At 49.1% G+C, this 12,115-nt stretch overlaps 1 protein-coding gene across 2 annotated transcripts in view; it reads left to right on the top strand.

Moving 5' to 3' along the window:
• Positions 1–11,697, top strand: part of St3gal4 (ST3 beta-galactoside alpha-2,3-sialyltransferase 4) — a 39,573-nt gene extending 27,876 nt beyond the window's left edge. For both annotated transcript variants that reach the window (XM_057767272.1, XM_057767273.1), the window contains exons 2-11: positions 4,162–4,237; positions 4,510–4,597; positions 4,996–5,076; positions 5,249–5,346; positions 5,621–5,681; positions 6,349–6,444; positions 6,547–6,736; positions 7,441–7,587; positions 10,329–10,472; positions 10,780–11,697. In XM_057767272.1, coding sequence (XP_057623255.1) covers positions 4,162–4,237; positions 4,510–4,597; positions 4,996–5,076; positions 5,249–5,346; positions 5,621–5,681; positions 6,349–6,444; positions 6,547–6,736; positions 7,441–7,587; positions 10,329–10,472; positions 10,780–10,866 — 1,068 coding nt within the window. In that variant the 3' untranslated portion in view covers positions 10,867–11,697. The remainder of the gene's footprint in view (positions 1–4,161; positions 4,238–4,509; positions 4,598–4,995; positions 5,077–5,248; positions 5,347–5,620; positions 5,682–6,348; positions 6,445–6,546; positions 6,737–7,440; positions 7,588–10,328; positions 10,473–10,779) is intronic.
• Positions 11,698–12,115: the final 418 nt, after the last annotated feature.

Here is a 12,115-nt window from a genome sequence, read left to right as displayed (position 1 = left end):
GTGACTGCCAGTCTCTTCCCTAAAGGTCAGTGTCAGAGTCTGGCTGAGTAGTTGTCTGTCATTTACTCTGGAACCTGTTCTATGCAGAATTTTCCATTTTGTTGACATGCTAGAGTCACAGAGGAGGTGACTTTGTTGTTTGCTTTCCTTTTTACTCCTTAGATGCTTGGCCTCTAACTAATGTGATAAAAATCATGGAGGGCCAGACCTCGACATCTGGGTATTTTAAACCCCTCAGGTGACTGCATTGTGTAGCCAGTTTTAATTGGAAAAGTTCCCCCTTAGAAAAATCTGGAGGAAGGAAGGTAGGAGAGGAGACAGTTAAGGAAGAATCCTGATACGGAATTTTGCAACTCCAAGTGTGGTCCTAGCAGGACCCAAGGGAGCTGGTAAGATCATAGATCCTCAGACCTCACCCATCCCCCCTGGAATCAGAATGTGCTCATCAAAGGTTAAGTAGTCGTCTTTGGAGGCAGCCTATCTAATCCAGTGATTTTCCACCGTGACTGCACATTAGAATTACCTGCCATGTGTAAGCACATTCCAGGGCTGGGCTAGACCAGCAAACCGGAATTTCTTCATATGGGACTCAGACAAATATTCATTAAGAGTTTTAAGTGGTTTTATTTTTATGTTTATTTAGTTTGTTTTTTTAGGGAGAGATGGGGAAGGAGAGAGCAGAGGAAGGAAGGAGGAAGAGAGAGAGAGAACTCATGTATGGAGGACAGAGGGCACCTTGAAAAAGTTGGTTCTCTCCTCCTGCCATGCACATTGAACACAGGTCACCAGGCTTGGCCACAAACACTTTTACCTGCTGGTCTGTCTTGTCCCTCCAGCAACAGGCCATTCTCCTGTTCAGCTGTCATCCAGAACCTCTTCCCTGAGCACTGCTTCTCAAACTTAAATGTAGGCTCAGGATTCTGACTTTGTAGATCTGCAGGAGGCCTACAACTCCGCTTTGCTGATACGGGTCCCTGTCTGCCCGTGTTGCTGAGCTGAGAAATGCATTTGGAGCACCAGGGATTTAGCTATTGATTTACTTCCTATGTTGACAGCTGAAGAAAATGAGGGCCCGAGAAGGATGTATGATGTTCCATGGTCACCTAACATGCCATTCATTTAATGCTTTTAGCTTTTAACTTTTGGTGGGGGAGAAAAATTGAGGTTTAATAAAGATACTTGAATATAACTTTTATCATGAAGGCTTAGAGAGAGGTGCTCACAAAGAAAGACACACCCCAGAGCATTGGTGTGAGTTTCTCAAAGAAGACTCATCCATTTAATGCTTTTAATTAAGTAGTTAATTTTTGAGACAGGGTCTCACTGTGTAGCCCATGGGAGGCAGCCATGCAGGTGAAGAAGCCCATGTGACGAGGAATAGCTTTGGAGGTCGTTGTGGGCAGCGAGGGAAAGAGGTTGTTGTGGGCAGCGAGGGAAGGTGTGTTCACTTTTAGGAGAGCTGTTAAGAATTAAGGGCGACATTAACTGGAAATTTAGGACTACAAATCTCACTTTTGGCTGAGTCAGTGTGGTAGCACCTGCCTGTAATCTCAGCATGCAGAAAGAGGAGGAACTCAAATTTGAGGCTAGCTTGAGCTATGTAGTAAGTTGTAGGCTAGCCTGGGCTATAGAATCTCTCTCAGGAAGAGAGAGAGAGAGAGAGAGAGAGAGAGAGAGAGAGAGAGAGAGAGAGAGAGAGAGAGAGAGGAGAGAGAGAGAAGGGGCGAGAGAGAACAAAATAAAACAAAAATTATCCATTTTCTTTTTTTCTTTTTTTGTGGAGGGCGGCATCTTCAATCCCCTCCAGGGTTCTGCAGATGGCTACTAGTAACCCTACAGAGGAATGAGGAAATATCTTGTATGGTTGGGTCTTACTCAATTCTTTGGGGTTTTTGCATTGTTTTGGTTTTTGTTGGCTTTGTTTGTTTGTTTTATTTCTTGGTGTATTTTTGTTTGTTTGGTCATGGTTCTTGATCTCATAGTGGGATCTGGGGAATGTCTCCACTTGGGGTCACAGCCTTGACACCAGAATAGGCCTGCATTGAGAATCCTAGATTTATGGTTCTGATAGACAGCACTTCCTCTAGATGTTGATCCTGCCTCCAATAAATAATCCAAGATGTTTTACTTGGCCTCAGGAGAGCACAGACTACTGCTTTCTTTCGCAGTCAGTCATGAGTCGCTTGCTCTGTAGGTGAAAATGCATGTCCATGTCCTCGGATCCATCCAAACTGATGATGGCCCAAGTCTGTGGAATGCATGTGTTCAGTGCCTGGCTCTGAGTTTTCTGTTCCTGACCATTTGAGAAACAAGACATGATGGAAGGGACATAAGCTGGAAGAAGCTGGCACTTGGCATCTATACATCTCCCTATGGCTGTTAAGCCACATAGATCTCTTAGCAGTATGGTCCTAGAGGAGTTGGTGTAGGGAAAAAGGGCCAGCCAAAGAAACCTACCCTGGCTCTGAAACCAGAGCCAGTGAAAGAAACACACCCTGGCTCTGAGACCTGAGCCAGTGAAAGAAATGCTTTAGCTTTGAACCCAGAACCAAAGAAATACACCCTAACCCTAAAACCAGTGCCAAAGAAACACACTTGGGGCCTAGAATCAGAGCCAGTGAAAGGAATGTGCCCTAGCCTCAAAACTAGAGCCTAAAAGCTGAAAAGACCAGTGAAAGAAACACACTTTGACCCTTAAACCAGCGCCAAATCTGCCTCTGAGCAACTAAGAAAATCAATGAATCCCTGTGCAGGAAAATGAACCAATCCTTGGGCAGGAAAACCAACCAATCTCTGAGCAGAGATCTAGCCAATCTGAGCTCAAGGGACTGGAATCTGACCAATCCCCATCCTGAAAATCTTCTCCCTGGAAAAACTCTACTTCTAAGAAACCCTATATAAGCCCTGTGTCAGTCGGTTCGTGGCTGCCCTTCTTCCACTCTGGTAGAGGCACCTGCTCTCCTGGCTTCTTCTATCCCAATAAATCTCTTGAATGAAGTTTGGGTGAAGACCTTCTTTTGCCAGAGCAGAGACAGAGCAGGGCTGTAACACTTTTGCAGGGTTAGCCTTCCCCTAGCAGTGCTGAGTTATTACAACTTCGCTGGGGAAGCCAGAGACAGCAGAGCAGGGCTTAACAGTTTGGCTGGGGAAACCTTCCCCTCCCAGAGCTGAGTTGTTGCACTCTGGAGCACAGGAGTGGGGCTGTAACAACTTCGCTGGGGAACTCCTTTCCTGCTAGAGCAGAGCTGTTACATTGGGAAACCTTTCCCTAGAGCAGGGCTGTAAGCTCCGATGCTCCCTGTGACCTGTGCTATTCCCTGGCTTCTGACTGCCAGAGCATTCTTCCACCCGAGCTGTAACCCTCAGTATTCCTTGGCTTCCGGCTGCCAGGATCCTTTTCCATCCGACCTCCATGCTTACAGTTGGTCCATAGAACACTTTACTGCTTCCTGACTTCCTGTATTACTTTGCTGGCTTTTGCCCGCTGACAAGAGAAGTAACCCAAGTAACTCCTTGTCAAGCCATACCCTTGGGTCTCCCTGACCCTTCCTCTCCTGCACCAGAGTTCCTTACTGAGTTTACCATGCATCTTAGGAGGTGAGGCCTGGGTACTCCCAGAGTCTGGAAGGGCTGGGAAGAGGGTTTCTTGAGGACTGTCATAACCCCATTCTTATTCTCAGTATCTGTCCTAGTGTGTCTGGCTGGTTGAGGTCTGCAGAGATTGCTAATGGGGGCAGAGGCAGCAGTGGCCTCAGACGAAATGACCTTCAGCTGGATCAAGTACCAATCAAAATCTGGCATAGTTAACTTTTGTGTCAGAAATGGTGGATGCACCTTCTTATCCCCCAGACTGATTCTTTCTGAGTCAAAATGCTGGAGAATCACACTGGAGATGGGGTGTCAGTAAATCTGGCATGGGAACTGAAAGAGGGCTGGGACCTCAGTTCCCCTTCCTGTAGCAGGGCTCCACCTAGATCCCTCACATTGCTGTTTGCGCTTTGCAGTTGAGGAGGAAGGTCACCTGGGGCTGGCTGCCCAAGGGGAGTGGCTTTGTGCTCCTGCGGGAGGGAAGGGTCAGACAAGGGGTGTGATCTGCTCTAGTGTCTAGGTGGGGGCTGTAGGTGGAGCCTGGACTGATCACCTAGAACTCTTGTCTCCTAGGTGGCCCGAGGCAGCCGGGATGACACTTCTCCTCAGGAACCCTGCTATCTGCTGAGAAACATGACCAGCAAGTCCCGTGAGTGTTGTCCAGGGGCTCCCCCACACTGGAGGGTCCAGCAGTCATCCTTAGCAACATCTTGTGAAACCCTCAGAGCGGGTAGACTGTCACACTGGGAGCCAGGGACCCTCTCTTCATCCTGACAGCAGAAATGCTTAGATCCCAGTCCTTGGCTAGGGTCTGTCTGCTGTGCTGGGGGTGGAGGGGCCCAGGATGGACAAAGAAAGAGGCGGCTTGGGACTGTCCCTTCCTGGCTCTGCTTCCAGCTCCTCTGTGCATGTACCTTACAGGCTGGAAGTTTCTGGCCATGCTGGCTCTGGTCCTTGTCGTGGTCATGGTGTGGTACTCCATCTCCCGAGAAGACAAGTACTTTGAACTGTGAGTACACTTTCTGTGTCCATCCACTGTTCTTTCCAGAGATGGGCTGGCACAGAAGCAGGGTGCCTAACAAGGCAGGAGACTTTTGAGACCCTTGGCCTGACCTCTTCTCTTCAGCTCCTAGCTCAGAGTCCTAGCATGAGGGTGGTGGGATGGGTGGGGGTGGGAATCCCGGTGGTTTCTGCCATCTCCCACAGACAAAATGTTAGGGCAGAAGGATCTCTGTGGTTTGGGTTTAGAGAAGAACTTGGGCTGAGGAGATGGAGATGCTAACTCTGTACGTCCGTCTCTAGTACCATAGGACCTTTGTGCCATCAGCAGGGAGGTGGACCCTGTCTGGGATGCTGGCCTCAGGACCTTAGTTGAAGGGGCCTCCTGACTCTTCTTTCTCTCTCCAGCTTTTATTTCCCCATCTCAGAGAAGAAAGAGCCGTGCTTCCAGGGTGAGGCAGAGAGGCAGGCCTCTAAGATTTTTGGCAAGTAAGCACCTGGTGGCGGGACAGGGCATGGGAAGTGCAGGACTGAGGGTGTTTTGACTCGTTGCTAACTGGCTGGAGGGTGGATGAAGCTGGAAGGACAAAGGTCACATAATAGTCAGAGGCCTGACCTCGTTCAATCAGATTAATCTCTTTCTCACCCCTACCCTATATAGCCGTTCTAGGGAACAGCCCATCTTCCTGCAGCTGAAGGATTATTTCTGGGTAAAGACACCATCCGCCTATGAATTGCCCTTTGGTACCAAAGGGAGTGGTAAGTTATTGGTCAGTTCGGTGGATAGTAGCTCATTGCCTTTGAGTTTTCTGTGGGACCAAAGGAAGTGGTAAACTAATGAGTTGCCCTACTCAAGTCCTGTGCATGTGAACATCACTGTTGGGCACTTCTCCCCACTGGCTCCATGCCTAGGTTCTTTTGCTGAGACCCGGGTAACTATGTCAAGGAGAGAAAATCTGGGAAGTGGAGTGGAAGCAGCCTTTAGAATGCTGATGACCATAGTCTCCGTTTCTTCTGTTCATTCTTTTTGTAGAAGACCTTCTTCTCCGGGTGTTGGCCATTACTAACTATGCCATACCTGATAGCATACAGAGGTAAGGAAGTATTCTCCTTGTAGTCTGGGCATCTTCATCTTTCCCTGCTCTGGCGTGAAATCATCTTGGTTAGTGCCATGCCAAGCAGCCTTTGATCACTGGTTCACTGTGGCTAATTTGACCCTCCCTAGCCTGCCTGCCTCCAGGAGCTATAGGTACTCTAAAACCACAGCAACCTAGCCTGAGCATCTACATGTCAGAGTAGGCAGAAGCTGCTGAAGGTATTACCATGGCAACAGACAGACCTGGGCAACAGGCAAGGGAGCTGTGTCCTAGGGTTTCTCCTCCCTCCCTTCTCTCTAGTCTTCCTTTTTATTTTTGCCCCTTTATGTAGCACAGGATGGATTTGAATTCTGCACCTTTCTTCTGGCACTTCCAGAAGTGCTGAGATGACAGGTCTGTGCCACCTTACCCAGCCCTGGTCCTGGGGTTTCTTGCTGTACTCCCGTGTGCCTTTCCTCCTCTCATTAGCTCTTTGCCATGCGTGGCTTGTTTGTATTTCACTTTGAGGCTCAGGACTTCAAGGTCAGTAGGACCATTAGCAGGGCCATTTAGCATGCCTGATTCATGCAGATCAGGGACTGAGGACTGACCCGAGGTGACCTCCAGGCAGATCCTGCAGAGCAGGGGCCACTTCTGGGTTTGACACCTCCTGTTCCCGCTGCAGCCTTGAGTGTCGTCGCTGTGTTGTGGTGGGAAATGGGCACCGATTGCGGAACAGCTCCCTGGGAAGTGTCATCAACAAGTATGATGTGGTAATCAGGTGTGTGACCGTCCCTCCTTCTTTTTGGGTTCAGGATGTCCCAAACAGGGGGCTCCCAAAAGGCTTGACATTCTAGTAATGGATCTTCTTTCCCTGGCCCAGATTGAACAATGCTCCCGTGGCTGGTTACGAGGGAGACGTGGGCTCCAAGACCTCCATACGTCTCTTCTACCCTGAGTCAGCCCACTTCGACCCCAAAATAGAAAACAACCCAGACACGCTCTTGGTCCTGGTAGCTTTCAAGGCAATGGACTTCCACTGGATTGAGACCATCTTGAGTGATAAGAAGCGGGTAAATTGGGACAGATGGGGAAATGATAGGGTTTTTGGAACGTTATCCGAGTCAGAGCATCATGTCCCAGAGTGCTGTGTGATGATCCTCAAAAGTTGGTGAAAGGACAGGCGAATCAGGCTCTTGACAGCCGGAGCCTTGGGCTTCTTGCCAAGGGAATTGTTTTGTAGGGCTGCTGATAAGCTGCCCTGCATTATACCTCAAGAACCTGTAGGAGTTGGGGCGGCAGCCAGAGGCCCTCTGGGCTTGAGGGTTGCCTGGAATAGGAGCACAGTCAGGATGTATGAGAAGCCCGGGAACAGGGGAGCTGTTTCACAGTTACCTTGGAACAGTCAACATTTTGTGCCTTTCCTGATGGTCCCCACAAAGAGCCCACTCCCTCACTTGGCTGTCTGGTTGAAGACTGAACTGTCTGATCTGGCATTTTTGCCCAGTATGTAGAGAGCCTAAGGCGCAGGCCCCTTCTTGTCCGCATATCTCTGAAACAGGTAGTGATCAGACCCCACACTCTGCACATGGTATTACCCTTCGTTCCTGGTCTCTCATCTCTGGCACAAGTCTTACCTCAGTTCTGAGGAATCTGCATGCCTGAGGTGTCAACCTTGACTTGGGCCCTGTCCTCTGCCTGAAGGCACCAGCTGGGTTAGAGTTGAGGAACAGCTCTTCACCTAATTCTGTCTCTCCCTTCTGACCCTGCGCCATAGGTACGAAAAGGGTTCTGGAAACAGCCGCCCCTCATCTGGGACGTCAACCCCAAACAGATTCGGATTCTCAACCCCTTCTTTATGGAGATTGCAGCAGACAAGCTCCTGAGCCTGCCTATACAGCAACAGGCACGGAAGGTCAAGCAGGTGAGAGAAGCTGGGAGACCAAGCTAGGAGGAGATTGGGGACATGGGTGGAGGAGTGAGGAGGAGCTTGGAAGGGTGGAACGATCATGGGTGCAGCTTGCGTGTGACCTTTGCAGATAGGTTTCGTAGCGTGAAGCCCTGAAGGACAGAGTGTACTCTGGAGAATTGGGGCACCCTGAAAGGAGGAGTAGAGAAAGGTCTGGATTGGACCTGGGTGATGGACTTTAAGATGCCTTTGGCAGGTTCTGGTCAGAATCTGTATGCTAGGAGCTGCTGGCATACTCACTCCCTGGCCCTATCTCTGAGAACAGCTTGAGTCAGTGTAGTTACTGTTAACTCTTAGCCTGCAATCTTATCTTGGAACACACTGACCTGATGGAGTGAGTGGAGACTAAGCTTCAGCAGTCTGTCTTGAGTGTCATGGGGGTGGTGATCCAGTTTTGGGAGTTGTCACAGCTTTGATTTCAGCACTCTGTTTCCTGGTAGTCCACAGCTGGCAGGGTTTACCCCGTATTGTAGCTTTACAGACAATATTTCCATGTGTCTTTCTCATGGGGGCATGTGAGACAGCAGGAGGTCACCAGCAGGCAGCGGCAGGAATATTCCACTTGCTGTGCTTATCAGGCAGGTCTAGTACTGGGAGATTTCAATTGTTTATCTGCATGGTGAGGATAATATCTGTGCTGACCTCTGAAGTCTATGGCAGGACTGAAGAAGATAATAAAGTTGGAACACAGCGGCTGCTCTACCACTATTTGCCCCTTGCTGTTTTGTTAGTTTTCTTGAGACAGACTAGCCTCAAAATCATGGTAATCATCCCAAGTGCTGGGATTACAAGTTTGAGCCACTATACTCAGCTAATATTAGCCAAATTATAAATAAATGCTTATTCTTGACTATCTATGTTATTCAACATCATGCACTGAATGCCTGCAGACCGATTGTCTAGTGGTGAGCCTGAGCCCACATGCTTGGAGGATAAGCTGTGCCCCCTGCTCTAAAGAGATGGTGTGTAGCGGAATAAGCAGTTCTAGGTTGCCTGCTTGGAGGAATGGGCAGTTGTGCTATACTTATTTAATACAGAGAATGCCAGGAGGAGGGGCAGTGTGATTGATGACTATATGGAGCAGAGCTGGTGAGGAAATGATGGCCATGTGATTCTGCAGGACCACAAACTGGATGAGAGAGCACAGGGTGCTTAAAGTGGCAGGCGTGCCCAAGTGTAGTAGTAGATGACTGTAATCCCAGCCCTTGAGACGCAGAGGTAGGATTTCAAAGTTAGCCTCATCTACAGAGTAAGTTCAAAGCCAGCCAGGGCTTCATGAGATCCTGTCTTAAAAGACAAGGGTGAAAAAGAAGGCTTACTAAGAAGCAGTGTGGGGACAAAGATAATTGAAAGAGGTGATGGAAGACAGTTGACTTTAAGAGGTCTGGTGGAGTCCAGGAATTGACTCTCGGGGAGAATGGGCAGTGAAATGTTCTATGAAGCTGGCTGTTGGAGTTTAGCAGGGCATGCTTTCTGAAGTCCTAATATTAGGTTGACCATTGCTGTGGATAAACTGGGGATGAAGGGAATGGGAAGGTGGGCAGGCAGGCAAGGCATTGTTGACCCTGCTTCATGCAGGGGAATATCATCCCACGAAAGATCACACAGCCACGAGTGTCGAACCATCAGGTCCCAGGAGGAGGGCAGATCCCTTTTCTCTTCCCCTCTTTGAACAAGTTGTTTACAAGCTCCAGTTTCCTCATTTATAAAATAAGGCTGATAATGGTGTCTGTGCACATGTGTTTGGAAGGGGGCTGAAGGAGACCGTGTATGATACTATGTTTACACTCAGCATGATGCTTGACACATAGTAAGCACTCCGCAACAGATTTGATTGTGGTGATTGTCACTGTTGTCATCCTGACTGCCCTGATCCTCCCTGGAGACCCAGATCTGTGGAGTTGTGTTATCTATCATGCTGCTGTGATATCAGCAACTTCCAAATGGAAAGATTAATTTTGCTCACGCTCTCAGAGGTTTTAGTCAGTCATGGTGGGAGGGCATGGTGGAATGGAACACTCACATGTGGCCAAAGAGAAGGGAAGCAGAGAGAAAATACCTTCAGGTCCCTTACCTATGGCATGATGCCACCCACCTTTGGGTGGGTCTTCATGCTTTAGTTAATCCTTCTGTCCTTTACAGACACCCCTAGAAGTGTACTTTCCTAGGTACGTCTCAATCTAAGCAGTTTGACAAGATAACCACAGTAGCCACTAGACATATAACAATTTAAATTTAAAACTTAGGAGCCCAGGAGGTAGCTTAGAAGTTCAGGACACTCGCTGCTTCTGCAGAGGTTTAGTTACATGCACCCACTTTGAGCAGTTCACCACCACCTGGAACTCTAGTTCCAGAGAACCCAGTGCCTTCTTCCAGCCCGTGGAAGTGTCTACAAGCATATGGTGTACATAGCTCAAGCAGGCGCATACACATAAAAATAATAAATAGTTAAATCTCTAAAATTAAACCTTAATAATCAGGGGTGCAGATACTTGCCTAGAATACACGAGGCCAAGATTCTGACTCCTGCATGGCACAAAGTTTAGGATTTCGTAGAGTAGTAAATCACTTCCTCGACTGCATTCGCTCCACTCAGATGCTCAGCTGGTGCCCTGGTGTGTGAGGGTTTGTGTGAGGGGTTGGTGGAGGAGGACGGGATTGGGGCTCCTTCAAATGCCCTCCTGTTCTGTCCCTAGAAGCCAACTACAGGTCTGCTAGCCATCACCTTGGCCCTACACCTCTGCGACTTAGTGCACATCGCTGGCTTTGGCTACCCCGATGCCTACAACAAGAAGCAGACCATCCACTACTACGAACAGATCACACTTAAGTCTATGGCGGTGAGCAGCCCTGCTGGGAGCCCAGTGAGCTAGGGGACTGCACAGCTAGCGGGATGCTAGGTGAGGGACAGCGTGGGGACAGAGAGTGGTTTCAGGATATGGTCATTTGGTGTCAGAATGGGACCTAGGCATCTGGACACCCCAGCTGGCACCCTCCGCATTCGCCATATGATTTCTGTCTCCTTTCTGAGAGCCACGTAAGGAAGAAAACTCCCAAGAAGTGAGGGGTCAAGGAAACGGGGAGGAGACCTTTCTGAAGACAGAGCTACCTGGGGCCTCTCACTTACTTCCTCGGCTGTCTCCACAGGGTTCAGGGCACAATGTCTCCCAAGAGGCCCTAGCCATCAAGCGGATGCTAGAGATGGGAGCTGTCAAGAACCTCACGTACTTCTGACTTGGATGAGAGCTGTAACACGTCAGTTCCCAGCTTTGCCATCTGAATGGCCCCCGTCTACGGCTTTGGGATGCCTGGTGCCAGTGCAACTCACTTGAACTCACCCTCGGAGGGTGTTCCGGGACGGGCCAGGTCTCAGGAGAGGCTATGTCTCTGATTACTCTGGTGGAATCTAAGTCCAGACAGGGTGGACACACTGAGACCACAGGAGCCTGGCCGAGGCAGGGGACTTGCTGCTGTGGCACCCCCTGTCTGCCAGCACAAAGAGGTTTGGTTTTCTGGGGTTCTTTTTTTTTTGTTTGTTTGGATTTTGTTTGTCTGTCCTTTTTGTTTAGTTTTTTTGTTATTGTTGTTTCTTTTGTTTGTTTTGTTTTTGAGACAGGGTCTGACTGTGTAGCCCTGGCTTTCCTGGAACTCATTGTGTAGACCAGGTTGGCCTTGAACTCACAGAGATCCACCTGCCTCTGCCTCCCAAGTGTTGGGGGAGTAAAGGTGTGTGCCAACATGCCTGGCCCCAGCAACAAGAGATTATTTAACATACTATTTAATGATGAAGAGGTAGAAAAATGCTGTGGGCTGGTCCCATGGCGTTCACGAAAGGGACACAGTGCAGTGTTCTGTCCACTTTTTACTAAAATTGGCCTGTTAAGGCCCCGATCTAGAGCTGACCTCCCAGGAGGATGGAGGCATCAAGAGTGGGAGGGTTTCCTCCAGAGGGGTTGCTACCTCCCAGCAGGCATGGGAAGGGCATTGACAAGGGAGCTCCGCCTGGAAGGGGCTTCACCTGGAAAAGAGATTACAAAGGACCATTAAAATATTTTTTTTCCTAAAATGGAAGCACTTGTGAGGCTCTGTGTCTTTCTAGGTTGGGGAGAATATTTCTGGGAGTGTGATATTGCACAGACCTAAGTTATAGTAGGACACAGTCATTTTGGCAAATAATCTTTTTATTGAGATGGTGCCCAGGTGAGCATGACCACCCTGGCAGAGTGGCTACCAATGCCTACCTAGATCAGCCTTATCTTCAGACACCTAACCTGGCTGGCATCTTGACTGAGGAAGGGAGGAGAGGCGAAGGATGCCAAATGGAAGTGGCAGCACCCTTTGGTCATCCCTCTGGGCTGGGAATTGCGTGTTCTAAGGGGACAGTGGGGATCCTATGAGTGCAGATGTATAGTTTGCCAGGGCTGGAGGACCGCACTGGAGGGATTTGGCAAGTCCTGTCAGCTAGTCACTGGTCCAGGGAATG

This window comes from Chionomys nivalis, chromosome 4, assembly GCF_950005125.1.
Source record: "Chionomys nivalis chromosome 4, mChiNiv1.1, whole genome shotgun sequence".
Classification (NCBI taxonomy): Eukaryota; Metazoa; Chordata; class Mammalia; order Rodentia; family Cricetidae; genus Chionomys; species Chionomys nivalis.
Note: the sequence above shows the minus strand (reverse complement) of the source record. Positions and strands in the feature narration are given on the sequence as shown.